The following is a 27,904-nucleotide window of genomic DNA, read 5'->3' on the forward strand; positions in this document are numbered from 1 at the left end:
TGAGCAGCACTTAGCATTCTTTCCCTTTGTTCCTTAGCAGGCTTCTAGCTCTTAAGTGTGGGGCAGCTGTGTTAGGCTTGCTCATGGGGTTACCAGGTGTTAAGAACTTTGCCTGATTACTGCGTGAGCTATGTGTGTGGCCTATATAAGGCTATGGGCAGTTTAGCTCAGGGGTCTGCCGATGGCGATTGCCTGCCTGCCACTGTGAGGGGTCATTTGTTTGCCTGAGAGGCGGTTTCCCCGGCCTGCGTGCTTGTTCGCCTTTGTGAGATTTTATTAAATGGAAATGGCCCAACACTTTCCGGCTCTACACTTTCTCTCCCATCTGCCCGAATCCAATGTGAACCTGCCAGGCCTCGGCCACTAGCATTACAATAAGCTTAGACATTTCCACTCCTAGTGAACTCTGTCTTCTGAGAAGCCCAACTCGTGCAAAATTAAATGCTGATATAAGCACTGGTATGGGATACATATTAAAAGTGGGACATACCTTTCATGGGACTTCTAACTGGAAAAAAATGATTATATTACAGAATTAACATTTTGACCAGATACTTTTTTTTTTTTTAATTTTATTTATTCATTTTACAGAGGAGAGAGAGAGACAGAGAGAGGAGAGAGAGACAGGGGGGAGGAGCTAGAAGCATCAACTCCCATATGTGCCTTGACCAGGCAAGCCCAGGGTTTCGAACCGGCGACCTCAGCATTTCCAGGTCGACGCTTTATCCACTGCGCCACCACAGGTCAGGCTTGACCAGATACTTTTTAGTATTGATCCCTTAATAGTCCTTTTCTTGGTAAATAAAACAGATCAAACTAGATTGCCTTTAAAATGAAAAGTTTATTTTGCCTTTTTCCTAGAAGCAAAACTAATGAAAATTAAAGTATAAAAATAAATACAATTTACATTAATGGGCATTCCACTTCAAAGTAAATATAAAAAAAATAAAGTATATAAATAAAAATCCATTAAAAGCACAAAACAATGGCACTTTTCTGAGAAAAGTTGTGAACATTAAAAAATGTAAAACACACAAGCTCTCATCTTTATAAAACCACTCAAGTTTTTATCCTTAATCTAAAACTAGTTTAACTTTCTCCAAAACATACTATTTGTTTTAGCTAATTTGCATTAGTGTACACACAACTTTTAGTATCTTTCTTATTGGAAAGACCCACAATGATATGAGTAAGTAAGCTGTCTCCTGAGTTTTCAGAACGATAAAGCACAATTTATCATATTAAAAAAGATAATCGATGTACTTGCCTACAAATAAAAAATAATTGGTAGCTCAGACATTTTTGACTGTCTTCTAATTTTCTGGTTCACTCATTTCATAAACGATATGTCTCATTAAAGAAAATTAAGTTTACACCCAGAGTAGGTTATTACTTTTCGCCTACAGTTGAATGTAAAAGTTAAATCTAAATAGAACAGAAAAAAAACCTTTATCACCATTCTTTAAAGAATAATAGGAATATATAGTCTGCATTTTCAAAATATCAGTATCTTTTAAAAATTCAAGTTAGAAAGATTAAATGTCCACAGTCCTGATTTTCTGTGAGAAACACAAAGCCCTTTTTGGAAACGCTATCCTAAATTAACAGTGGCATTCTCTTTCATAAAGCCATATTCCTTGGTAACAGTTTTTGGTTTATATTTTAAATGTATGTTAGTAATGAAAAACTTTAAAAAGCAGTGCCTCTTAAATAATACAGAATTTCAACTAGACAATATTACCATCCCACTTGGAAATCTGAATTTATTATTTATTCTATAGCCCTTCATTCCCTCCTAAATCAAGCATGCTAGAAAAAGCAGACTATGAAGAAACAAAACACAAAGACTAAATAGAAAGTAAACCTGCATGCAACATTCTGTTACAGAAAGGAATGTAATAATGCATGCCATTATATGAGGAAGATTGTGCTGTCTTCACCAAAGTTGTCACCCTCCAAGAAAGATTTTATTATTTAGTAGAAAAGTTTCTAAGAATACTGGGGCAACATACATTAAACTAACATTTTTGTAAGACAACTAGCTGTTGAGAGAAATGTGCTTATGATCAAAATGCTGTGACCCCTAGACACTTCTGTGGTAACTTGAGGTGGACCACAGTCTGCAAGCAAGTGTTTTATTCTATATGGTTATCCTGTAAGACCAAGAATATGAAGACTGAGAGATTAATCCAGTTTTTACAAAACCAGGGGAAACCATTTTTCTGCAATAATTTTCCCTTGAAGAGAACAGTATCTAATTTATTAAATTTAGCCATCAGTATGCAGAGGTGAATGAAATTTGTATTCAGACCTTACATTTTATCACACTTTTTAAATATTCTGTAGAAATAAACCCAAATGTCCTTTTAAATTTATAAAAAGATTCTCAGCAGGCATGGTACATAATAAAAACTTATGTTTGTACAGGTTAAGCATAGAGGTGAGTCAATTAATTATATACTAATCTGTCTTCACCCAAACCTAACATTAAGAGGAAAATGGGGCTGTGGAAGAAATTAGCCAGACTGACCATGTTATCCACATAATTACTCAGCCCTTTGACGTTACTTTGTCTGTGTAAACAGAGTCCAGGGTTAAATGAAAAGTCCTGGGCAGGGACAAAAATATGGATGAAACCCTCCCTGCTTTTTTATCCTAATGAATGTTGTCTTCTTAAATTGTCGCAACATTTGGCCGCTTTCTTTGGATTTTTCCTGCATATACTCCTAAAAACAGAGAAAAACTAGTATTACTTCTCAGTATTAGTTTTTATAATGGTACCATTTAAAGGGTACTTACTATGTACCAAGCACGTAAGTTAAGCAATATGCATTATCACATTTAATCCTTACATAAAAGCCTGAGGTAGGAACTGTTACCTCTATTCTAAGGATAATAAAACGGAGCCACAGAAGAGTAAGTCACCTGAGTAACAGAGCTAGAAGTGGAGATTCTGCGACTCCAATCAATGTGATTTGTTGCATTCCTTAACTATTTTGTATTACTGCTTCCTATTGCTTTTATGAGTGGTTTTGAATTTCACTATCAACTCTTGACTTAAGTACAAAACATCAAATGAGCCAATGTTTTAAAACATACGATATCAGAGATTGCAATTTATTTTGTAAAAACTATAAATACCTTTAGTGCTTTGCAGCAAATCTTGACACCTTAGAATTCTAATCTTAACACCTTAGAATTCTACGTCAGTCTAAGAGTTATCATTTAAAAATAAGTTTCCTAAAATTGCTTAATAAATGGTTTATTATCCATGTAGATCAGATCAAAGCCTAATTTCAAATTTGTCTGAAACATATTTCAGGCTATTAAAAATCTAAACAGGAAAGAGTAATCTTTTCAAGAACAACTATGGATCCCTGTGTTGAGATTCATAGTTAGAATTCTATTTTATGTAAAAGAATAAAATTTTCTAGTCTTTTTTAATAATTTAAATACACACTCATGTATAAATAAGTCTTTAGAAAAATAGGAATTTCTGTACTTGTTTAGATACATATTAATTACACATGTTAATTCAAGGGTTAAGTTCACTTGTATTAATAATTCTGTTGTGCCTGACTGGTGGTGATGCAGTGGACAGAGCATCAAACTGGGAAACTGAAGTCTTGGGTTTGAAACCCCAAGTTTACCAGCTTAAGCACAGGCTCATCAGCTTGAGCGTGGGATCACAGATATACCCCATGGTCACTGGCTTGAGCCCAAGGTCGCTGGCTTGAGCAAGGGGTCACTGGCTCTGCTTGAGCCCCCCCATCAAAGCACACATGAGAAGCAATCAATGAACAACTAAAGTGATGCAACTACAAATTGATGCTCCTCATCATCTCTCTCCCTTCCTGTTTGTCTCTCTCTCTTTCTTGCGCGTGCTAGAAATTATTATTATTATGATTATGTTGTGATACAAGTAACCACAATAATTCTCAATACTGAATTTCATTACGTATAATTAACTGCAATGAGTTCCTATTCATGCTTCACACTGTTGAGCATTATTGAATAAAAACAGTAGTTGCTATTTTGCTTATAGATTCACAAATGACAAAAAGTGGAAATGAAATGCATGAGAAAAGAACATGGAAAGTAGTCACTATGGCAAATAGATAATATTAGGCAAAACAATACTAATTCCTCAATGATTTCCCAACTAGCTAGAATTTTTCACAATATATATCACTAACATGGGTGAAGAATCAAAAATTCCAAATAACTTCACAAGCAACTGATCCGGTGTTTGGTCTGAGTTTTTAAAAAGATTATCCTTCAGACCAGCTGATTCTGACTAACTCTGGAATAAGCAGGATCTTCAACTGCATAATCTCGTTAGAAGAATCCAGTCACTCACGATGACTTCCAAAAGATGACATTTAAATTATCGTCTGTACATGCAACATTGTGAATTAAATTCATTCTCTACATGCAAAAAGTCAGCAGCTATTTCCAAGCTATGATCAATATCTTGTTCCTTCTTTGAATTCCTGTGAGCAAGTGGTGATAACATAAAAAAATTCCGTATGTTGCTTGTTCCCTCCTAGTTTGGAGAAATTACTTAGTAATAAAAGCTCTAAAATATGCTAAGTGTATATTAATAAGATTAGAATTGATTAAAGATTCAATTTTCATTGCCTAGTGATTATTTTTAGTTTCATTTAAATGCTTAAAAAGCAATATAGTTAAAGAAGCATTTTGGAAGTATTTTTAATGGGTCACGTAATTTTTTGGTGAGCTTATCAAAGTATCTTAACAAAGATATTTAAAAAATAATAAAACATCAGCTTAAGAGTTTTGCATTAGTTCAACATTGAATTTGTTTTCTTGTCACCATACACAGACTTTAAAAATATAGTATTTAGTTTAGCCCTTAAAGAATCTACAAATAATGGACATAAAGAGAGATTTAGCTCACGTTCCTTATTGAGCATAAGACTAAGGAAAAAAAAAACTTACCCCCTCCCAACTGGCATATTCACATGTGATCTTGTGGTCGGAGGGAGAAATTCTTCCCCTCTGTGCAGATCAAGTATTCTTGGGTGACAGCTACATTTCCCCAAAGCTGAACATGCATAGCTTTAGGCACGAGATCATTGTTACATTTCACTCATTTGTAAAAAGGTTTCTGAATTAAGCATTTATAATTCTACAGATTTTTCAGATTAAAAAAATAAAAGTGTTTCCATGGAACTATTAAAGAAATCAAACTGCAGCCAGTTTTACTAAGATCTCCTGACTGCCACAGAATACTAACACAAACAATCACAAGTCGGAATGACTATGAATATGCCAGCGTTATGGTGACAAGGACAGAAAAGGATCCCATGCATGAGGCCTGCACTGCAGGGCAGCGTGTGCACTTCTTTCAGATGGGCTTCAGGAACTCATTGCTACACACCTGAACCAGGCGCTCTGTAAGGCACTCTGCTCTGTGAAGACTTCTGTCTATTTTGCACAACCCCCTTCACTGATGTCTTAGGGGTTCTAATTGAATATAAAAAAATTAATAAGTCACTTGCATTAAGGTCTAGATGTTCAACATTCAAAGAAAGCAACCATACTGCATCTACTGTTCTTAGCACAAGTCAGCTTGAAAAGAATTTAAGTCTCATGTGTGCTCATTACGGAAGCTATACTTTGCTTCACAGGAGACTATAACATACTTTGTTGAAGAATCACCTTGGTGATGCTGAACTTACTATACAGATGTTTACAATATTTAATGAGCAAATGGTATGAAATGAAAAGTAAAAACATGCCAACATAAGGTGATAATTAAAGTATAAAACATAATAGTATACCAAAGGGTTATCTTTGCACATAAAACTTTAAAAGGCCTTTCTAATGCTATAAAAAAAATCACATTTGGAAAATAGTTATCCTTTATAAAGAGTACTAAATTAGTTTCCTTCTCAAAGCTAATCTTGATTTCAGTATTTTTTAATACCCATATGTGTTGAATTCTTACCCTTGTCTACTAAGTAGCTTATGAACAGGAGCATTCTGTCCTTGGTTTGGCTGAAGGACTCTGTTGACAAAGTAAATAAACAATTAATTCAACAGGATAAATTCTGTTTCCCCCCCATTCAATAGATAAACAATGGTAACAGTGACGTAGAAGTCACAATATGGCCTATATACTGCAAAGCAAAGCAAACTGATTAAAATAAATTAATATGGCAATTATACGTATTTTGTTCACCAAGAGCCCAAACTTTAGGTTTTTGTCAGGAAAGAGATAGCCACCATAAGTATTAATCCTTCTTCTTTTAGATTATTTATATACTTTAAGAAAGCCAACTTTTCCTTTCAAACATCTGAGAGAAGAAACTTCACTTACAAAAGTAAAACAGGTCAGAAGTATTAAGCTAGGTTTCTAAGGTATTCAAATAAATATCAGAGACCCCCTGGACTATGAACTGAATTCAGAACATATGGGACATATGGACTCAAATTTCCACCAGAGATAGCATGTTCCATAAAAATCTCCAGGAACATCTGGTCTGACATGTGACCAGGTACATGACCAGGTATTAATATGAATGCTGACCTGGGGATACTCCAACTCAGCAGAAAGTGTTCTAATGACATAAAATGGAACAAGCCAACAAAAAAGCAAGCTCAGGATTTATCACTTTTTAAAAAAAAAATTTTTAAAAATAGCCTCTCATTGAGACTAAGTGATTTTTCTCACCTTATTTCAGAAGGGCTTTGTTTAACCAGGAACTTCTTATTTGGCATTCCCATTTCAGCAGCTCTGATATAATATCAAAATAAGGACACACAAAAAACGTATTTAGAAAAGGGGAAAAATGTTTACAAATGTGAGAAATGGTGGCAGAAACAAATCATCATCTAAAACTGGTATAGCCCAAAAAACCTCTATTAATCTCTTGAGATTAATTTGTTGAGAATAATCTCAAGAAAAAAGTTTTAAGAATTAGTAGGATATTCCTTTTGTCTCCTTTTTAATTGAATTTACTGGGGTGACACTGGTTAACATAACTATACAGATCTTAGGTGCACAATTCTACATCATCTGCACACTGAATCGTGTGTTCACCACCCCGAGTCAAGTAGGATATTCCTTGATTAAGGTTTTCCTCCCATAAAATCTTTAGGATGTTAGAAAAAGAATATAAAGATATACAATAAGCACTATATATAAGGATGACTGCCACTTACACAAGTAGTAGTTAATAAATACATTTATCTAAAGATTAAATCAGATTTATCACCGGACTTAATAAAACTCTTTATATAAATGGGATTTCTATCAGTTCAGCTGCAGAAGAGTGAACTGATCTTTCTAATATGAATATACAGACAGGCCAACAGATGACTAAAATTACTTGGTTTGGTAATTGATGTGATTTGATGTGAAAAAAACTTACTTCATGTACTTCTTCCTATCAAGAGACTTCTGTGTTGCAGCTGAAAGAGCCACTCGTGGACTTTTCATTTTATCCTTTAAAATACAAAGGTAACATAAAGCCCTAAAACTGGTAATGTCACTAAATTACATATAGGATGGCCTCAATGGCATGGACAAGCATCTCATACGAGCGTTTTGAACTTTAACTTAGTCTTCATAATTGATTCAGTCCAATTTAAAAAACATAATTAAAATTATTTTTTCCCAATGAAATATTTGCTTGTTTTTCTTTTGCTACTCACACTAAGGTCATTGATTCAAACCACAGATCTCCAACACTCAGATATATTTCAAATCAACCTGGAGCCTGTTTTCTAACAGATTTCTAAAAAAGACAAAAGCCACATGACAGTTTCAGGGAAATTCCATTGGAGCAGATGATAGTTTATCAGGCATGCAAGCAACATTCAAAGCTTCAACTCCAAAATCTAATCACAAAACAATATGCAATTCTTTCAATTTCTTTTAAATCCATCTACAGATTTAAATGCTGCTGGTAATCCTGGGAATTTACTTGTGCTTAAGAATTGTGGGAAGGGTGCTAAAGTCAAGAGAATGATATTTACTATCAATTATTCCAAATCCAGAAGAATCTATATATATTTATTTCTGCCCCTGGTTCCTAATATTTGGTTTTTGACCTAAATTCCTTATGGAACTAAGTTCATAAAAGCCCTGTAATCTGAGTGATAAGGAAGGTAGAAGCATCTTTTGTTCTAATATTTGGTCTTTGACCTCAGATCCTGACACAGATCTCCTAAGCCCACTGGAATTTTCTGGGTGATAGGAGCACTTTGTTCCAATGAGGTGCCTCTGGGTGGACTCCTAGAAGGGGGCTGGTTATCAGAAAGACCAAGCATGACTACAAGTTTGGAACTTTCAGCCTCACCCCCTAGTCTCTAGACACAGGTGAGGAGCCAGAGACTGAGTTAAGACTTGATCATGTTTACATGATGACGCCTCCATAAAAACCCCTGAAGTTTTGCCTGACCTGTGGTGGCGCAGTGGATTGAGCGTCAACCTAGGACCCTGAGGTTGCCAGTTTGAAACCCTGGGCTTGCCTGATCAAGGTACATATGGGAGTTGATGCTTTCCGCTCCTCCCCCTGCCCTTCTCTCTCTCTCTCTCTCCCCTCTATAAAATGAATAAATAAAATCTTAAAAAAAAAAATTCAATGAACTATAAATTTAAAAAAACAAAACAAAACAAAAAAAACCCCTGAAGTTCAGAGAGCTTGCAGGCTAACGAACACACACATGCTGAAAAGACGGTCCTGACTCTACAGGAAGACAAGCTCCTGCTCAGGACTCTTCTGGACTTCGCCCTGTGCATCTCTTCATCTGGCTAGTCATCTAAATAATTTATTATGTCCTTTATTATACAATAAACTAGTCAATGTCAGTTAAATGTTTCCCTGAGTTCTGTGAGCTATTCCAGAAAATTACTGACCTAAAGGTGGGGGACATGGGAACTCAGATATAGCCATCAGTTCAAATGACCTGGGAACTGTGACTGGTGTCTGAAGTGGGGGCAGTCTAACTGCCTCCTTAACCTGTAATATCTGATACCTCCAGGTAGGTACTATCAGAACTGAACTGAATCATCGGACACCCAGTGGGGAAAAACCAGACACCTGCTGTCAGAAGTATTTTGTGACTGTGGAAGAAATAGTTTTCTCTGTCACTCATTCATCACCGAATCAGGTAACATACCATTTGCCTGAGCATTTTCTCTTTGCGAGCTTCCCGGTCATGACGCAGAATAGACATTCTTTCAGCTGCATCCATCACAAAGAATATATCATGAATACCATACAGGGCAGCTCGCAACTAGGTTCAAAAGAAAACATGGTACCCATTAAAAAAGATGAGGTCAGGGATTGGTAATATTATATATACTTTTACTTAGAGAAAAAGTTTTAACTGAAACGTCTCTTCAGTGGTTAAGTGAAGGGAGGGAAAGGAAGCATTTCCGTTTCCCCAAGCCTCCCGGACCAGTACAGTTACCTGAGCCAACACTCTCTCCTGCAGAGAAGCATCCTGTGCCGAAACAACTCCTCTCTTCAGTGGTGCTTCCGACTGAAAACTTCTTATGAATTCCATAGTGTCCTGAAAGAGGAAATGCCCCTTCAAAAACCGTATTTCTAGAAAGATTCGTGATCACTGGAGTTTCCTTTTGTCCTTTATCTCAGTCAATCCAAAATTACTAAGAACACAAAACTATTACTTAACAGCACTCACTTTACGGTGAGATGAAAATACACAAAATACTTTTTTCACCTATTTTTAAAAATTATCTGAATGAGATTAATCATCAGATTTCTAAAATTGCTTATATTACAGTAACTAAAGTTTGATCTGCCTAAATTCTGAACTAATTTGTCAACTCAGCTGTAACAAGACTGATGGAAACTGATACCCACAAGTGAAATACAAATAATTTACAACAATTTTCTTACTTTTACAGTTTGTCGAAGTTGCTTCAATTTATCTGTCTGCATAAGTCTACGAGTAAGAAATCCTTTTGCCACAGCAGTTATTCTATTAAATTTTACTTGTACTTCTGGACTGAAAACCTAGAAGAATATAGACAATGTTTTAATAATCTGAGCATTACACTCAACATTGTTTTTCTTAATCTATTGCAATGAACTGAATTCTTCAATATATGTATGCACTGTTGAAGTTTCAACTCTAATAAAAGGTAAACTATTGGATGTATGACAAAAACATCCAAGCTCATTTGAATAATCAAACATAATGTAGCTTGCTAAAAAATAAAAGATAAATAAACAGAAGACAGATGGACACACATGTATCATTAAGTTTGCCCACCTGAGACCACTTAGTTGTTGCCCTTCCAAAAGGCCTTGTTATGGAGAGTTTGGTCAAGCCACTAGTTGATGATCCCCAGAGGTAGAATGGTGCTTCATTTACAGAACCAAAACTATGTTGTAGGGCAGAATTTGTGAAACCTAGAGAAATATATAGTATTATACTTGAGGTCAGACAATCAGAATATGCAAAACACCCACATAAACATGACACTCATTAGGAACAACAACAAAAAGAATGACAGTGGTCTCTGAAACTGATCCACTAAAGTATTTATGAAGTTAGGCTTATGTACCAGATGGGTCTTTTCAACACAAACGGCATCTTAGGATAATTGAAGATGTGAAGATAAACTCCTACTGGCACAGAAATTAGATGTAGTAATTCAAGATCACTCTGGAGATAGCAAATTGTTTTCACTTGAAACTATCACCTACTGCGTGAATGAACAGACTGGACTCCGAGTCAAATTTCCTGATATTTTCCTTGCTAAGGTGGCTTTTCTTTCTCATGAACACCTGCTCACTGGTCTTTGATCTGCTGCTATCATCTACTTTTTCACTAGTTATTAAGCAGCTGGCAAAGAGCAGTAGGCTGGACATGGAATTACTTGAAGAAAAAAGATACAATCTTAAAGTGTTCCAAACAAAATATCTTACCATAGAATAAGTTTTTCAAATGGAAAAGCACTTTTGAATATTTACCGGAACTATTGGAATTTGAAGTATGGAGTGAGTCCACCTGAGATAGCACTGTGCCTAGCAAACTGGGGTCACTTATTTTTCTCCATTCTAAGTCCAACGCATTGTTCATATCCAGTTCAGAGGCTTCGGCTGTAATCACGTTTTTTTCTTTGAACATCTTCTCCCGTTCTTCTATTTCCTATAGGTTAAGAATTTATTATAACATGCTAGATATTTTGTTAAATTGTATCCCAAAATAGTATCATTTTAGGTTTAGCTAAAAGTATGTGTAATTATCAGCAAATTGTTATCTATGTGAAGTTTTCCTCCTTCAAATAAAATGGACAATTTGATTTTAAAATGTGATATAGTAACAATAATAATCTTAAAACAAGTGTCCTCCTCTTACAATACAGTATATTCTCACAGAATGCTTATTTCAGCATTTATTTATAAAATAAAATATTTATTTATAAAATAAATATTTCTTTAAAAATATTAAGTTTTGAATCAAAGATTCAATGAAGTATCCTTTTGATAGAGTCTACATTATTTTTAGATAAGAATCTAAACATTAAACCTCCTATTCTGGTCTGTCTGACTGTCTCTCCCCGTTTCCAGCTTCAGAAAAAAAAACAAAAAACAAAAAAACCACACACAAAAACCCCCTCCTATTCTGGTAATAAAAATATTACCCATGAATCAAAATCAATGACCACCTTAGATTAAGATATTTGGATGAAATTACTAGTATCCTACCCAAGACTAAAATTCTTAGGTATTCCCACCCTAGCTAAATTCCACTTACAGCCTTATATCCCTACATTCTAATTCCTCACCTTCTGTAATCTTTCCTGTTCCCGCTCCTGCTCAGCTATGAGTAGTGACAACTGCTGGGCGTGCTGTTCTTCCAGTCTCTTTCGCATTTCTTCAAAAGCTAACATCTTGCTTTTTAATATCTCTTCATTTTCTGAAAAGAAACATGTCCCCTCAGATTTAGAAAATTTACAAATCCATTATTTGATGTTTTATATCAATTTAAATTATGCTTTAATCAGAGAGCATTCCTGGACCTGCCATAATAAAATTAAGATACCAACTCCCCACTTTGAACCACATTCTTTTGCGACTCATCTCATGCTATCAAATAAAGACCCGCATCTCACTACCCTTACCCACTCATTCAACAGATCCCTAGAGGGAGCTCCCCCCCCGGCAAGGGGCGCTCTCTGGCTCCTAATTGATATTAGAGTAGTACTAATTGTTATTAGAGAATATTGGGTGGATCTGCAAGATGAAATGAAACCAGGAAGAAAAGGTATTTCCTTAAATCCTGAGCAATGATGCCAGTTGAAGGAACTGATTTCTGAAATTGATGATGTAGCAGGAAACTGTAAAATCAGAGCCATACAAAACCTGCACTGTTCTAGTTGTTTTAATGTCCTTTTACATTGGCTTTTGTTTCTAAACATTTTCCAATTATTGTATGTTTGGACTGTAGAACAATTTGTAAGAAGACTTTTTTTATGTGCATTATTAAAAATGTTCTTAGTTAAGCTGACAACTTTATTAAGAAGGATTGCTTTGCACCCACTGTCATCAAGATTTATGCGGGAGATGCAAAGGCAAGCGCCTGTCCTGTGACATTTTCTGCTTCAAATATATCATTGAAAGGAATGTGAAATAAGTGTGAGTGGAGCAGACAAGTGAGCTTTTTTCCATGCCCCTTCTGCTCTCTGTCCCTCCCTTCTCAAAGTACTCCACGAAAGGCTGTATTTTTGACAAAGCCTTTAAATAAAAGTATTGCAAAATAATAATAATAATAATAATTAATAATGTGGAGGCCCTGGCTGGTTGGCTCAGTGGTAGAGCGTCGGTCTGGCGTGCAGGAGTCCCAGGTTCAATTCCCGGACAGGGCACACAGGAGAAGCGCCCATCTGCTTCTCCACCCCTCCCCCTCTCTGTCTCTCTCTTCCCCTCCCGCAGCCAGAGCTCCATTGGAGCAAAGTTGGCCCGGGCGCTGAAGATGGCTCCATGGCCTCTGCCTCAGGTGCTAGAATGGCTCTGGTTGCAACACAGCAATGCCCCAGATGGGCAGAGCATCGCCCCCTGGTGGGCATGCCGGGTGGATCCTGGTAGGGCGCATGCGGGAGTCTGTCTGACTGCCTCCCCATTTCCAATTTCAGAAAAATACAAAAAAAAAAAAAATAATAATGTGGAGAGTCCTGTCCTCACTAAACACTGCCCAGTGCTTCAAGACAAGGGGCTCCCTTGCTAGAGAGGAACACTGCCTCCCTGGCCCACTTGTTGCTTTTGTGTATGTTTGGGATTCACTGAGACAGTCTCTAGCCATGGTGTGTTGTTTACAGGGAGAATCCAGGTTAGCTTCCCAGGTTATCATCTGTTGTTTTTACTAGCGTTCTTATAAAGTTGCACAGGTTTTAAATGGTCTGCTTCAACCCTATTTTTTCTATAATCCCAATTATTTTTAGCATGCAATTTTACAGAATGTGAAGTTTTTTTTCAGGAAGACATGTATCACATTAGAGCTGAAATGTCTATGTCTAAAAGCTAATTTACTTGATTTATGTCTCCCATATCAGCAATGAAGAATTATGAACCATGACAACAAACTTAGTAAGGAGTAATAAATGTTTTAACAAGTAGTTGTTAATATACTAGATGCAACAGAAATTTGAAATAATTTCTATCAATAAAAATACTATTCTTGAGACACTATTCATAGAGCCTTATTTGTGTTATTTTTCTCTAATAATTTGATGTTAAAGACCAACTATATGGGGATCTCATCACAGATGAAAGGACAAAATAATGAAAATATGAAAACCACAGTCCAAAAGGAAGACATCATACCAATACACGAATAAAAACAATGAGTGATAATTCATGCAAGAACTTTTTCTTCCAGTCAGTAACAATATTCCCAATATTACCAAGTGGATTGATTATGAAAGATTCATAATTTAAATTTAAAAATCCTGTAAGAAAAATCTATCAAATGGCAATCAACTGTAGCTAATTATATGTTCTCTGATAAATAAAATTAGTACCCTAATGAACAGATAAAGATGATTATTATATATTTTGCAAAATGTCAATTAAAAGCATTAAATAATGGTACCACCTACTTGGCAGGTATCAAACACTTCCAAGTTTCTTACCTTTGGAAATACTTTCTGACATTTTATTCTTGTTAATATAGACAGATCCCTTAGGGTATCTTTTTTCTGGCAAATGTTGCTTTTCTTGTTCAGCTATTCCAGTTGTTATGACATAGGGGCAGTTTTCTTTTTGCAAACTATCCATATCTAAATCAAGTCTCCGTTTAACTTTCTCAAAACTGTTATCCAAAAATTGTTCATTTCCACAGGACACTGTAGGGGTATCCATCTGCTGTCTGGTGTTCTGGTTTTGCATCAGTAAAGGAGATGGGTTTTTTATATCATAGGACTTATTCAGTTCCATTTGTAAACTGCAGTTTTTCTCTAACACACTAGTTGACTTGAGTCCACTCATGGTTCCAAAGTTTTGACTTGTTATGCACGGAATGGTGGCATATGGCTCAGGCAACCTTGGCATTGCAGTACATGCACTGTCCATTTTGTAGGGTCCTTTCCCATCAGATGTTAACTGACCTTCCACAACAGCAAGTCCATGAATGACTTTATTTTCTAATTGATTTCCTGACGATTGACATACCTGATTTGAATTCCCTAAAATCATTTCCTGTATCACTTCAGATGTATTTTTGCTGGTATAAACCTTGCTTGAACAAACCCCCGTTAAATCAGTTGCTAACTTTGGCACAGTTTCAGGTACGTTTGTTTTTTCATCAGTATCTTGAACAACTAAGTCAACTGCCTGTTCTTTTCCTTTAGGACTTAATTCACAGGCATTTACTGGGTTATTTATAAGTATGTGACATGCTGATGATGGCCTCGAACGCCTTCGATGCATTTTAGGACTCAGGCTTGGCTCTGGACTAGGTAATTTGGCATATGAACCAGTAAGACTTTTGATAACATTATTTTCAGTAACAAAAGTGGGAATGACTTTAAAATCAGAATCAGGATCTGAAACAGTGGGATGGCCAGTTCCGACAGGTATGTCTGCTTTAGAAAAGCTACCTAAAAGTGGTGTATTCATGCTGCTTGCTTGAGTGGAAGCACCTTGGAGGAGAACATTTGATTTATTAAGGCTTGGTTTGTCAGGAATCACTGAACCACAGTGTTTGCCCATCAACTGGCCCTTCTCCTTTACACAGTCAGTCACTTTAACGGCATCATTTTCTTTGTCTGAATGACTCTCATTAACACTTCCCTTTGTACTATTTCTCAGACTACGTCTAGATTGTTCTCTTTCTATATATTCCTTTGACCTTTTCATCAGGTTCTGAAGACTCATTACATAGGGATCTGGAGTAACTCCTTCCATAAGTGATGGATCCTCTTCTTCATTTGTTGGAAAGAGACCATCAGAAATAAGAGTCTCCTGTGGGGTTGCTGAGAAGGTCTTCAGAGAAGCTTCATTTTCTGTGTGGCTAAGATGTGAACTACCACATTGCTTTAGAGAATTAAGTTCTTCTGAATCCTTAGCTAAGTCTATCCCATTAGATTTAAATTGGTCCTCATTATGCAGTGGCAAAATTCCAGTTATCTTTTCAAACTTTGCTAAAGTAGAGTGTTCAGTAGGGCTTGGCAAGACATTTGGAAAGGTAGCAGGAACATTCAAGTTTCTGACTTCTGAATTAGAGTAAACTGTTTCAGTCTCCCACTGATCAAAATTACTGGCATTAGGTGCCTTTCTAACCTGAAAAAGGAAATATAAAAATTATTATTTCCTCATTGCACAAAACCCCTTTGATTTCATTGTTTTCTAAAATAAAACTGAAATGGAAAATTCAGAGTTCTAATATTTGAAAACACAAACAAAAACTAAGATTACCTTTTTCTATGATATCTTATATCATGTGGAGCTCTAATTACTATAAATAACATCTATTGGTCATCCTCAACTATTTATTAACACTTAAAAAAATTATTCTGAACATTTGCATGTGTATACACACACATAGATATTCATATATCCATGTGCATTTTACTTTTAGAATAAAAGCATTTTCCTTAACTTTTTTCTGGTTATATGTTACTAATGCCATCAACTGTTCCAACTATAAGAGCTATTACTAAAGGAAAGCAATGTATATGATAAATAGCAAGTAGTTAAATTTCTTACATGATTTTCTCCTTAACAAAGACTAACTTGCCCTGGATATTGATTAAGAAAAAATAATTCAGTAATAAGACTCCTTCCTGCCTCCTATATATTTATTCCATCCAAATTTTAACTAAAATCCTTCTATATGATGAAATAAATTTGTAGTAAATGATAGCTGAGCCATATGGTTTAAATTACTTAAAAATAAGAAAAATTTCAACTTAAAACCCAATTTATTAAAGCAAATCTCAATTTGATTAACTGACATTCATTAAAACAAAATCTGTTAATGAGTTTTAGAACAAGAAAAATAAGTAAAAAATTTGAAAAATTAAGATGAGAATAATTGTATACATAAGAGATCCAAAAGACAAAACAAAATTACATTTTATATTTAAATAATTTGAGTTTGCAAAAATATTGGAGGAAACTAGGATGATTTTTAAAGATTATATAAGTATATATTAAACTGGCAGAAATCATTATCATGTTCTTATGAGAATATAGACTCCAGAATCCCGATTATTAAAAGCCTTTCAAGTTGTTTTGCATGTATTTTTTCCTAGACCTATTTGCACTCCTATTTTACCTTATTAATCCCAAGACATGTAATGGTTTCCAGGTGCTGTGCTATATAAACTGTACAAGTTGTACTCAGTCACAACCTCAGTACCAAAATTAAACAAAGAAATACATATTCACAAAATCCATGAACATATTCATAGGTTTGATGTTTTTTGTATACCACTAACATAAGCTTTTGGTTACAAGATTTAAGTAATAAAAAAATCTACCATAGAATCATAGGTTTTACAGATGAAACAGAGCTTAGAAATCTATTTTTAATATATAAAACTTCTCTACCTGCATAATTAATTCATTAAAGTTCAACACTGTATATGCTATTATTCAGAGAAAGTTTTCATACTCAACAGTAATCTCTTTAATAATGTATTTGATATATTCCCTCAAAGGATAAAGAATGATATATCATTTTTGTTTTAATAATAAATAGCTAGCAATTCAAAAACCTACTTTTATTATGCTATACATTATACTTTTAAAACTTAATATGAGAAATAATTATAATCTGAAAATTAAAATCTACTACCCACAGAGAAAGCAAAGTAGTTATTTATGAAAAATTTTCTAAGGTTCATTGTGCATGTCTCATCTGCTGTGAATTACACAAAACACAAACCCCCAAGAATATGAAAAAAAGATAACCAGCAAAACAGTGCTATATATGGCAGAAATTCTTTGTTCAATCAAATTCATTTGCTTTTCCTTTTAGTATGAAATGATCAGGACCTTAAAACAAATTGTTTCAACAAATTTAAATTAAGCTAAGTAAAAATAATTATAAAAGGTATGGATGTGTTGTTTAAATGGTTTTAATTCAGATCTAAGATGCATGTAGGCAATTATATTTATCTAATCTAAATTGCATTTGTGTATTTAAGAGCAGAATTTTCACCAAAAAAATTTTGTGGTAGTTATTTACTTTAGTGGAGAATGAGAATAAGGTCATTAAGTCAATAGTCTGATTAGTTCAGAGGCAAACTACAATGGCCAATTCTATCATTTTAACACTGAGAATTCAATGTTTTTAGAGTCACAAGACATAGACAAGAAGCAATTATATTCAGTGTATGGCTCCATTGTCTAAGTACCCTCTGATTCAAGTACTGGGCATCACTAAACAAGCAAGTGAATTTTCTCTGTGGAGTAACTGAAATGGAATTTCACAAATTATCAAACTTCTCAAACAGAACAGTAAAGTATATTGGTAATTAACTATTAAGTGCAAGTATATTTCTGAAATATTATCTTCAGCGCTAACTTCATGATTTCTTAATTATAGTTGAAGAGTTTAAATTACACACCTGAACATTTTCAAGAATCTCCTGGACACGAGTCAGTAAAGCTTTCTTCCTATTAGCCTGCTTTCTAGCTTCGGCATCAAGTGCTTTTTGCTTTTCTTGTTGCATTTCCTTTCTTTTCTCAATGTTAAGCTGCAAAACATCATAAATAATTATTTCTCATAAATATAAAAAATAGCAAAAGTCTGGAAGTTTTGAATCAGAGTGCTTAAAACTCTAGTGGAAGAAATCTGAAGAGGTTTGGGGTAATGACTGGGGTGTGTGTGTGAGATCTCTGTGGTGATGAAAATGTTCAGTGCGGGTGTAAGTTATACAAGTGTATGCCATATATCAAAATTCATGGAACTTTAATGCTTAAGATCTGTATATTTTACTGTATGCAAATTATTCTCAACTAAAAAAAGGTTAAAAGAAAGAGAACCTTATCAAATGCTCTAAACTGAGAGTGAAAATCAGCCCTTTGCCACTGAGCTTTTCACTTGGCAGCGTCTTACTTCACTAGGTCAGTCAGATTCTTCGATTTTGATCTTCTAATAAAAGTACATTTTACTTCTTTCCTACTTCAAGAAAATGTCCAAAGGTTTAATGGTAAAATAAATAGATGATTTATTTGCCTACAAAATCAGAACACATACTTGGTTCACACTTTATTGTAACCTCCACTAAAAATAAAATGTACCTAAAAAACTGAAGTCTTCTAGACCTTATATCTTTTTGCAGTGGATTTAAATCTTAATTATTAAGTGCTGGGAAATTTAGTAACTGTGTTAAGGAGTCAAGACTTATTTTAGACTTTATTCAAATGAAAAACATGTCATAAAAGATTATGCCAAAGTTGCAATATTCATCCATCTAATATTATATAAAAACATGGATTAATGTCCATAAACTTCAGATTTTGCTTATAAATAAGTAACTGATGGAGTCATAGATTCTAAGCTATAAGAAGCAGACATTTTGGTCCATATTAAACTAACCAAGCAATATGTAACCAAGTAACTGATAAAAATGTTGTTTTAAAATATCTTATTTGCGTGGTACCAAAGAATCATTCCACAGTTTACTTGCTAATAAAAAAGATGAAACAAAGTGTATATCTTTAAAGAGTCATCTGGTAGTCACCACTGTAAAAGCAAGTATTCAAACTAAACATCAAAATAGAGGAACCAGACATTATCCTGATTTAATTCACTATGAAGTACATGGCACCATCTCCAAACAATTCTTGCCCAAAATGTTTAACCTGATTCTAATCAAACTTTTAGACTTAATTTCCAGTTTATAGGAACTACACGGACTAGAGAACAAGTTAAACATTATCATGAAGGAAACAGACAATTTCAAAATATAAGGTATTCTATAAGACAACTGCTCCGGTCTCTTTAAAAATTCACTATCATAAAAAAATATTCTTTGAAGAGGTAGAGGAACATCAAAAGAGATTTAAAAATTGTAACAAGCAAATGCTATTTGTGAATTTTGACTGGATCCAGACTAGAAAAAAGAAGTTATAAAAGACATTTTGAGCACAAATTCAGAAACTTGAATATAAATAGAATATTAAATGCTATTAAAATTATTATTAATTATCTAAAGATGTGATAATGGCATTGGGATTTTTATATAAGAGAATATCCTTTATTTTTAGAATATATATACCAAAATACAGGGTGGGGCAAAAGTAGGTTTACAGTTGTGAGTACACAAAACAAGATTTATTCTTTTTTTTTTAAAGAAGCTCATGCTTTATTTATTTATTTATTTATTTATTTACAGAGATAGAGAGAGAGTCAGAGAGAGGGATAGACAAGGACAGACAGGAACGGACAGAGATGAGAAGCATCAATTATTAGTTTTTCATTGCGTGTTGCAACACCTTAGTTGTTCATTGATTGCTTTCTCATATGTGCCTTGACCGCGGGCCTTCAGCAGACCGAGTAACCCCTTGCTGGAGCCAGCGACCTTGGGTTCAAGTTGGTGGGCTTTTGCTCAAACCAGATGAGCCCGCACTCAAGCTGGTGACCTCGGGGTTTCAAATCTGGGTCCTCTGCATCCCAGTCCGATGCTCTATCCACTGCGCCACCGCCTGGTCAGGCAACAAGGTTTATTCTTGTATTATTACTTATTAATTATTGTATTATTTCCCATACGAACAACTGTAAACTTACTTTTGCCCCACCCTGTATTTGGGAGAGAAGTGTCATATATCTGCAATTTTCAAATGGCTCAGCAATAAAATGGAAAGAGTAGGTAAATACACACACACACATACACACATATATAAAATCACAAACATGATAAAGCAGAGATGGCAAAAATGTCAATTGTTGAATCTAACTACTAGATATATAGGTAGTCATGGTACTATCCTTTCAACTTTTCTGTATATTTGTAAATTTCATCACAAAGGGATGGCAGAAAATACTGATCTTTTAACTCCTATTATACAAAAAAATTTAAACTCACTTTCAATCATATTAATTTTCTGATTTGAAATAGAATCACATTCTAAAAATAGGCAATCAATATCAAAGGGTTTATGATGAAAAAAATGCATCTTCTCTCTCATTCTATATTTCCTTATCCCTCCCCAGAGAAATACAATATCCTTATTTAAAAATCCAAACAGTGGTTCTATCCAGTTAGCTTAGTCGGTTAGACAGAGCATCATCCCAAAACACCAAGATTGCGGTTCGATCCCCATTCAGGGCACTCACAGGAAGTGACTAATGAATGTATGAAATGGAACAACGAATGAATGCTTCTCTCTTTCTCTCCCCTTACCTTATTCTTTCTCTGAAGTCAAAAACAAACAAAAAATCCAAATAGCATATATTAAGTACCTCCTATGACCTAAGTAGTGTTCTAAGCATTTTAAATGTATGTATTAGTGATCCTCCAAACAACCCTGTGAGGTAGGCATTATTTTTATCCTAATTTAACAAACAAGGAAAATGAACCTGCAAGTTCACATAGCAGGTAAGTAGTAATGATTTGAATCCAGGCCAGAAGGCACCAGAGCTGGGCTTTTAACCACTAGTCTCCATTGCACCCGAGAGGATGTGTGTGTTGTGATTTAGGACAGCTCACTGAGAGCCTTCCATGCCCACACGTCTGCTGTACTCATTTTAATGGCACGTCTGAGATACTATAAAATGGACCATAGTTAAACTAGTCCACCACTGACAGGCATTTAGGTTGTTCAACAATTTCTAGCTATTTTAAAGAATGCAACTCTAATCTTATAATATTTCTTTGGGCATTTAGTGTAAGATATTCCCCAAAATGGAATTGCTGAGGCAAAGGTTATGTACACTTTTAAATTCTTATAAACCTGACCAAATTGCTCAAAAAGTAAAATCAACTGATTCTCTCAGCAAAAGTGCCTTTTCCCCAAAATAAAGAACACTAGGTCCTACCAGATCTTTACCAATCTAATAGGTAAAAATAACACTAGCTCATTTGTATTTTTTAAATTATAAATAAGTTAGACATCTTTTTGACATTTATAAACCTTTCTTTTATTTTTCCTATGAATTGCCTTAGTGGTTCACTATAGGAAAAATGGTTATTTAAAAATCAAAGAATGTTTACCAGTGGAGAAAGCACAGCCACTCCATGGAAGCGAATAAGTGAAACACTTTCAGACTGGATAGGTAGAAAACTCTCTGTGGATAGTGATGCTTTTTGAATTCTGGCCATACTTTTCTCACAGAACTTCTCATATTCCTCCATCTTCCCACAACCACACTACAAAAGATAAAAATGTCATTTTTAATGTGCTGAGAAACACAGATTTTAATTATTTGACCAATTTTATAGAGCACTGAAATGTTCCCAGAATTCACAATTCCTAGAATTGATCTTACCCAAATTTTTCACCAAGCAGGAGCTAATTCTTGAGTATATGGTAAGTGGGGCAAGATCCTACCCAGGTGAGGTTTGCTTCAAATACTAGCTATTTCTGAATAGTTGTATGCAAATCAGTCTAAAAGCGATTAGTTCAGAGAAGTACTAAGAACTTACCAGTAAAGCCTACTTAAGAGATACAAAATTCTATAAATAAAAATGTAAATGTTCGTTTGTTCAAAATCTTAAATCTCCGAAAGTTCTTCACCAATTGCTTTGAAAATCTGACATAACGTTGCATTTGAATACGCGCGTTTTTATGTTTTTATATACCTACTATTATATAGATGTCACACCTGACAGGTAAAAACATGCCTTTTTTTTAAAAAACAGCGCCATCTGTTGGATGTAAAAGCAACACACGCTATACTAAATATTTTATGATTCCATTTCAATGTTATGGGAGAAATATAAATCGCACATGGCTGAAGATATTTTCCATCGAATATGCAAGGAAAATTCAAATATTAACATGGATTTCACAGCAGAAATCTACAACAAAGTGTTGATAATGATTGAAGATTTGTGCTTAGAAATCGCGAACAAAGTTCTCAATCAATTGGGAATGCCATCACCGCATCGATCTGCTGCTGCTTTGTTTGATGTAGAATTACGTCATGAACAAAATTACAACACGGGTGATCTTTTGTCATATGTTCAATCAAATATTCCTAAGCTAATGCTTGAGCAAAAAGGCATTTATGATCAAATAATGCAAACTGTCAATAACAGGGTTGGAGAAATCTTCTTCTTAGATGCGCCAGGAGGAATTGGTAAACCGTTCCTAATTAGATTGATTCTGGCAGCAATTCAATCCCAAAATGACATAGCCTTAGCTCTTGCATCATCTGGAATAGCTGCGATATTGCTACCAGGTAGAAGAACTCATTCTGCTTTGAAATTGCCATTGAAATGCAATTCATTGAAACTCCCACGTGCAACATTTCCAAAGCATCCAGCATGGGAAAAGTACTGCAGAAACGCAAACTTATTGTTTGGGATGAATGCACAATGGCGCACAAAAAAATCGCTTGAGGCTCTTTTTTTTTTTTTTTTTTTTTCCTGAAGCTGGAAACGGGGAGAGACAGTCAGACAGACTCCCGCATGTGCCGGACCAGGATCCACCCGGCACGCGGCACGCCCACCAGGGGCGAAGCTCTGCCGCGACCAGAGCCACTCCAGCGCCTGGGGCAGAGGCCAAGGAGCTGTCCCCAGCGCCCGGGCCATCTTTGCTCCAATGGAGCCTTGGCTGCGGGAGGGGAAGAGAGAGACAGAGAGGAGGGGGGGGGGGGTGGAGAAGCAAATGGGCGCTTCTCCTATGTGCCCTGGCCGGGAATCGAACCCAGGTCCCCCGCACGCCAGGCCGACGCTCTACCGCTGAGCCAACCGGCCAGGGCCCGCTTGAGGCTCTTGATCGATCATTGCAAGATTTGCGTGGAAACATCAGACCATTTGGGAACGCATTGATACTGCTTGCAGGAGATTTCAGGCAAGCATTACCTGTAATTCTTCAATTGACACCAGTGGATGAAATAAATGCTTGCTTGAAATACTCTACTTTGTGGCGACATTTAAAGACATTAAAATTAACTACAAATATGTATGTCCAGCTGCAAAATGACCGATTAGCTGAGATATTCTCACATCAATTGCTAGGAATTGGGAACGGAAAGGTGCGGTTGATCTGACCTCAGGACGAATTTCATTGCCTCATAACTCCTCCAATTTACTGATGTCAAAAGAAGAATTGGTTGAAAAAGTATTTCCCAATATTCAAACCAATTTTAAGAATCACAATTGGCAGAGTGAACGAGCTATTCTTGCGGCTGAGAACAAAGACGTCTACAAACTTAACAATATTATTCAATCTAACATTCAAAGCGAGGCAGTCACATACAAGTCCGTCAACACTGTTGTGGAAGCAGATGAAGCGGTTAATTATCCAACAGAATTTTTGAATTCACTTGATCTGCCAGGGATGCCACCGCACGTACTGCAAGTGAATAGATTTTCTTTAGTATGACTTAATTATACAGCACAAGAAAAACTAAATTATACAAAGGCAGCCAAAAAAAAAGAGCTTTTGTAGCAAAAAAAAAAAAAAAAGACAGAAAGGCTATTCAAATAAAAGAGGATATTTAGTTTTAAAAATTATTTTTCTATTATGAAGTTCAAAGTCTATTACTTGTATATTTTAAAATATATATTATGACTCATCATCACTAACCAAATCAGTCAGCAGTAGAAAACAGAAAATCTATTGACTTGTAATAATTCTATTTTATTATTGAAAATGAGAACTATTGCCTAATAACTTAAAATAATCAGCTCAGTAACTTCACAATTTCTGGAAATTGTGATGGTGACTATGAAAATACAAAGTAACAGGAAGGATTAGCCACCATATTCATTCATCTAGCAAGCCTTAAATATTTGATTGCCTGTTGCCACAGCATTATGTCCAACACTGTTTCCTTTAAATAAACAAGGAAAAATAAAAAGAGAATTTAAATCAGACTCATAACCAACAAGGGAATGAATGGTGAAAAGAGAAAGCTAATATAATAATGTTCATTTAAAAACTATTAATCTGGCCCTGGCCGGTTGGCTCAGTGGTAGAGCATCAGCCTGGCGTGCAGAAGTCCCGGGTTCAATTCCCGGCCAGGGCACACAGGAGAGGTGCCCATCTGCTTCTCCATCCCTCCCCCTCTCCTTCTTCTCTGTCTCTCTCTTCCCCTCCCGCAGCCGAGGCTCCATTGGAGCAAAAGATGGCCTGGGCACTGGGGATGGCTCCTTGGCCTCTGCCCCAGGAGCTAGATAGAGTGGCTCTGGTCGCGACACAGCGACACCCTGATGGGCAGAGCATCGCCCCCTGGTGGGCATGCCAGGTGGATCCCGGTCGGGCACATGCGGGAGTCTGACTGCCTCCCTGTTTCCAGCTTCAGAAAAATACAAAAACAAACAAACAAAAACAAACAAACAAAAAAAACTATTAATCAACAAAAAAGAAAGAGGTAGGGAAATTCAATTCACAATGTAGAATAGGCAAGGATGAAATAGATAGACTATGATACTGTTCTAAGTCTCAACATACTTAAAAATTCAGTACACTAAAGTGTCAGGGAAAAAATATAGCACAATTAAAAATGAAGAAAAAGTATATTCAAAATTATGATTAGATTATGAAAAAATAAGATGTTGCTACTTTTGATCAACTGGGTAGCTTAATAACTTCTTCCTACCATCCCATCAATTCTAATTATTTCTATATTCAACTTATGCAAAGTGAGTGTTTAATTTCAAAGAAATGGGAGTATGAATCAGATTATTTTCTAAACTTACATAAAACAAGCAAAAGTAAAAAACAAAATCAATACCTTACTGCATCATAACTACAGCAAGACCTCAAGTTTTAGTCTAGCTTTTAACCCATATTATGGGTCTTAACCAAAATATGCAGAAGCTAAGATGTAAGAGGAAATCAAATAACCCCATTTCTACTAAAATACTTCAAAATATTTTTAAAATAACCCACACATCCAGCATTACAGGGAATATATATAAATTACTCACATAATTAATGTAACATATTCCCTATGAATACACACTCAAAGCATGAAATTCTATTTTAAAGGTCTGGGAAATTTAAGGAAATAAAATAGCTTTATGGCAACAGTTTAATTTTTTTTCAACATCATATAGTTATGCCTCATTGTTTCAGAAAGTTAAATTCACATCACTTAAACAGTACGTGCACATCATTCATATTGCAGATGTATAGTAATTTATTATTATTACAGTATAACTAATGGCATATGCTAATGTATTAAACGTCCAAATACAAGTACTAATATGATTATGGAAATTACCAAATGATCCCAGAAGAGCATGACTGGATCCTTCTTATCCTTCAGCCTCAGCCTGTTTATCTTTGAAAGGCTGTCCCCAATCATCCCATTAAATTAATCCTGCGTCAGTCACTACCACATTACACTGCTGCTTTGCAATTTTCATCGCACTTACCACTATCTGAAATTATCTTGTTTATTTCCTTGGTTTCTGTCTGTCTTCCTCCACCAAAACGTAAGCTCCATAAGCACAGGTACTTTCTGAGTCTTGCTCACCACTGAATCCCCATTACATAGAACAGCATCAGCACACAGTAGCACTTGATAAAAAATATTGAACAAATAAATTAGGGTAATTAGCTTAAATATTAATATTTAAAAAGCTAGCAAGGAAGAGTGGAATTTAGAGAATGGTAGTTTCATGGATGACCCTATTCTCGAAGAAAGTGGCACCTCTAAACTGCAAAGGCAACCATTTAAAAAGTGAGCATCCATATCCTATGTGATTAAGCACTTCCTTTCTCACAACACCTGTCATCAGGGCTTCCTTTTAGGGGAGCCTTAAATACAAGGCCACTCCAACCAGGAAGCTACTGCCCCATACTTTGCCATAAGGCATTACTGGCCCACTTAATAATCTGTCGGTTGCCTCAAGTTCAGCCACGCTTTGTCCTCTCCATTTACACCATGACCCTTCTCCAAATAAGCCTTTTGGGCAAACCCCACAGACTCAGCAGCCATGGTGCCTGCTCCTCTCCAGGGCTCTACCAGAAATGTCACCAAAGGGAATGTAAAGCACCACAGAACAGATCTGGCTTTGTTTCAGATTCTAGCTGGTTAGTTACCCATCAATCCTCCCAAAGACGTAAGCTTTTTGTAGAGCCAATGCAGGGGGAGGTTTCTTAGTCAGGTACATACTAGCTGTAAATTCTAGGCAATTCACTTACCATCTCTATGCCTCAGTCTCCTCCTCTGTAACATAGGGACAATCTCATCTGTCTCAAAGAGATTCTAATACATGTGTGGCAATTAGTACACTGCACGACATGCAGAAAGCATCAATAAATGGGGGCTGCTTTTATTATGCAGATGACGATGATGACGGTGATGGTGATGATGATGATTTTTATCACTACATTATGAACTCCTGGAGGGCACTGACAGTGCTTGGTTCCTGGTAAGATTCAAACGTAACTTAAAAAACACGGAAAGGGGGACATCGGCCTCCTCATTTCGCTCTTTCCAGACCTTCCCCATCAAGTCAATCTCTAGTGCCTGCCATTGGCCTAAATTAGGGATAGGGAAGTGGGATCAAAAGCAGATGGAAGCAAAGCGTGGGGACCACCTAGCAGCATCAGAGGCAACCCGGAGAAGGTGCTTTATTATGCTCCGGCTTACGCCCCAGAGAGGCGCAAGGGCAGAGTCAACAGCGCTCCTGGGGCGGCTGGCTGCGGTAACCCGCGCTCAGAAATGGCCAGCGCACACCCTGGGGACGCCTCCCTCGCCAGCATCGCGAGGGGCAGGGGGAAGGCCCAGTTTTTCGATAGGATGTGGTTCTCCGGGTTGGGGCCGGAGTTGATTTACCCGGGCCCTTGGCTCTCCCCGCAGCGCCCCACGCCCACCTCCCTGGGTTCCTCCGACGAGGCTCCATCCCGAGGGCCCCCCAGGCTGTGCCAGCATCCGAGCATCACCTCCGTGCCCGACGTCGCCGGTGCCCGGGAACCCGTCTCCGCGCACCAGCGCCCTTCCAGGGGCTCGAGGCCTGGGAGCCCAACACTGGCGCTCCGGTTCCGTACAAGAGCCCGCCCTCAGCTCCTCAGGGCGCCAATTCCGCCTCGCCCTGTGGCCTCGCCGCGGGGACGAAGTCAGGTCCCCTCAGCGCGTACACACCTGATCTCCCACGGCCAGGTCGCCTTTCGTTCCCTCACCACAGGCCTTGTCAGGGAGCAAACGGCTCAATTAGTACTGACAGAGAGCAGCTCGGTCCTCCGCCGCCTTCTCCTCCTCCTCCCGGCCATATTATCAGTCTCAGGCGGCAACGCGGGCTCCTGGCAACGGCCGCCGCCAC

At 36.5% G+C, this 27,904-nt stretch overlaps 1 protein-coding gene across 2 annotated transcripts; it reads right to left on the bottom strand.

Annotated features, from left to right (window-relative positions):
- Positions 1-829: 829 nt before the first annotated feature.
- CCP110 (centriolar coiled-coil protein 110) lies at positions 830-27,904 on the bottom strand. 2 transcript variants are annotated; one of them, XM_066382502.1, is made up of 16 exons: positions 27,727-27,904; positions 26,012-26,156; positions 21,674-21,829; positions 18,083-18,211; positions 14,141-15,788; positions 11,798-11,928; positions 10,980-11,157; positions 10,276-10,415; positions 9,900-10,016; positions 9,448-9,549; positions 9,154-9,270; positions 7,401-7,474; positions 6,701-6,763; positions 5,975-6,034; positions 5,405-5,490; positions 830-2,726 (listed from the first exon to the last, which is right to left on the bottom strand). In XM_066382502.1, the coding sequence occupies exons 3-16, from the start codon at positions 21,812-21,814 to the stop codon at positions 2,674-2,676; spliced, it is 3,039 nt and encodes a 1,012-aa protein (XP_066238599.1). In that variant the 5' UTR covers positions 21,815-21,829; positions 26,012-26,156; positions 27,727-27,904; the 3' UTR covers positions 830-2,673. The 2 variants fall into 2 exon arrangements, with proteins under 2 accessions (XP_066238599.1, XP_066238600.1); XM_066382503.1 differs by lacking the exon at positions 5,405-5,490.

The sequence above is a fragment of the Saccopteryx leptura genome, chromosome 4 (genome assembly GCF_036850995.1).
Source record: "Saccopteryx leptura isolate mSacLep1 chromosome 4, mSacLep1_pri_phased_curated, whole genome shotgun sequence".
In the NCBI taxonomy this organism is placed as follows: Eukaryota; Metazoa; Chordata; class Mammalia; order Chiroptera; family Emballonuridae; genus Saccopteryx; species Saccopteryx leptura.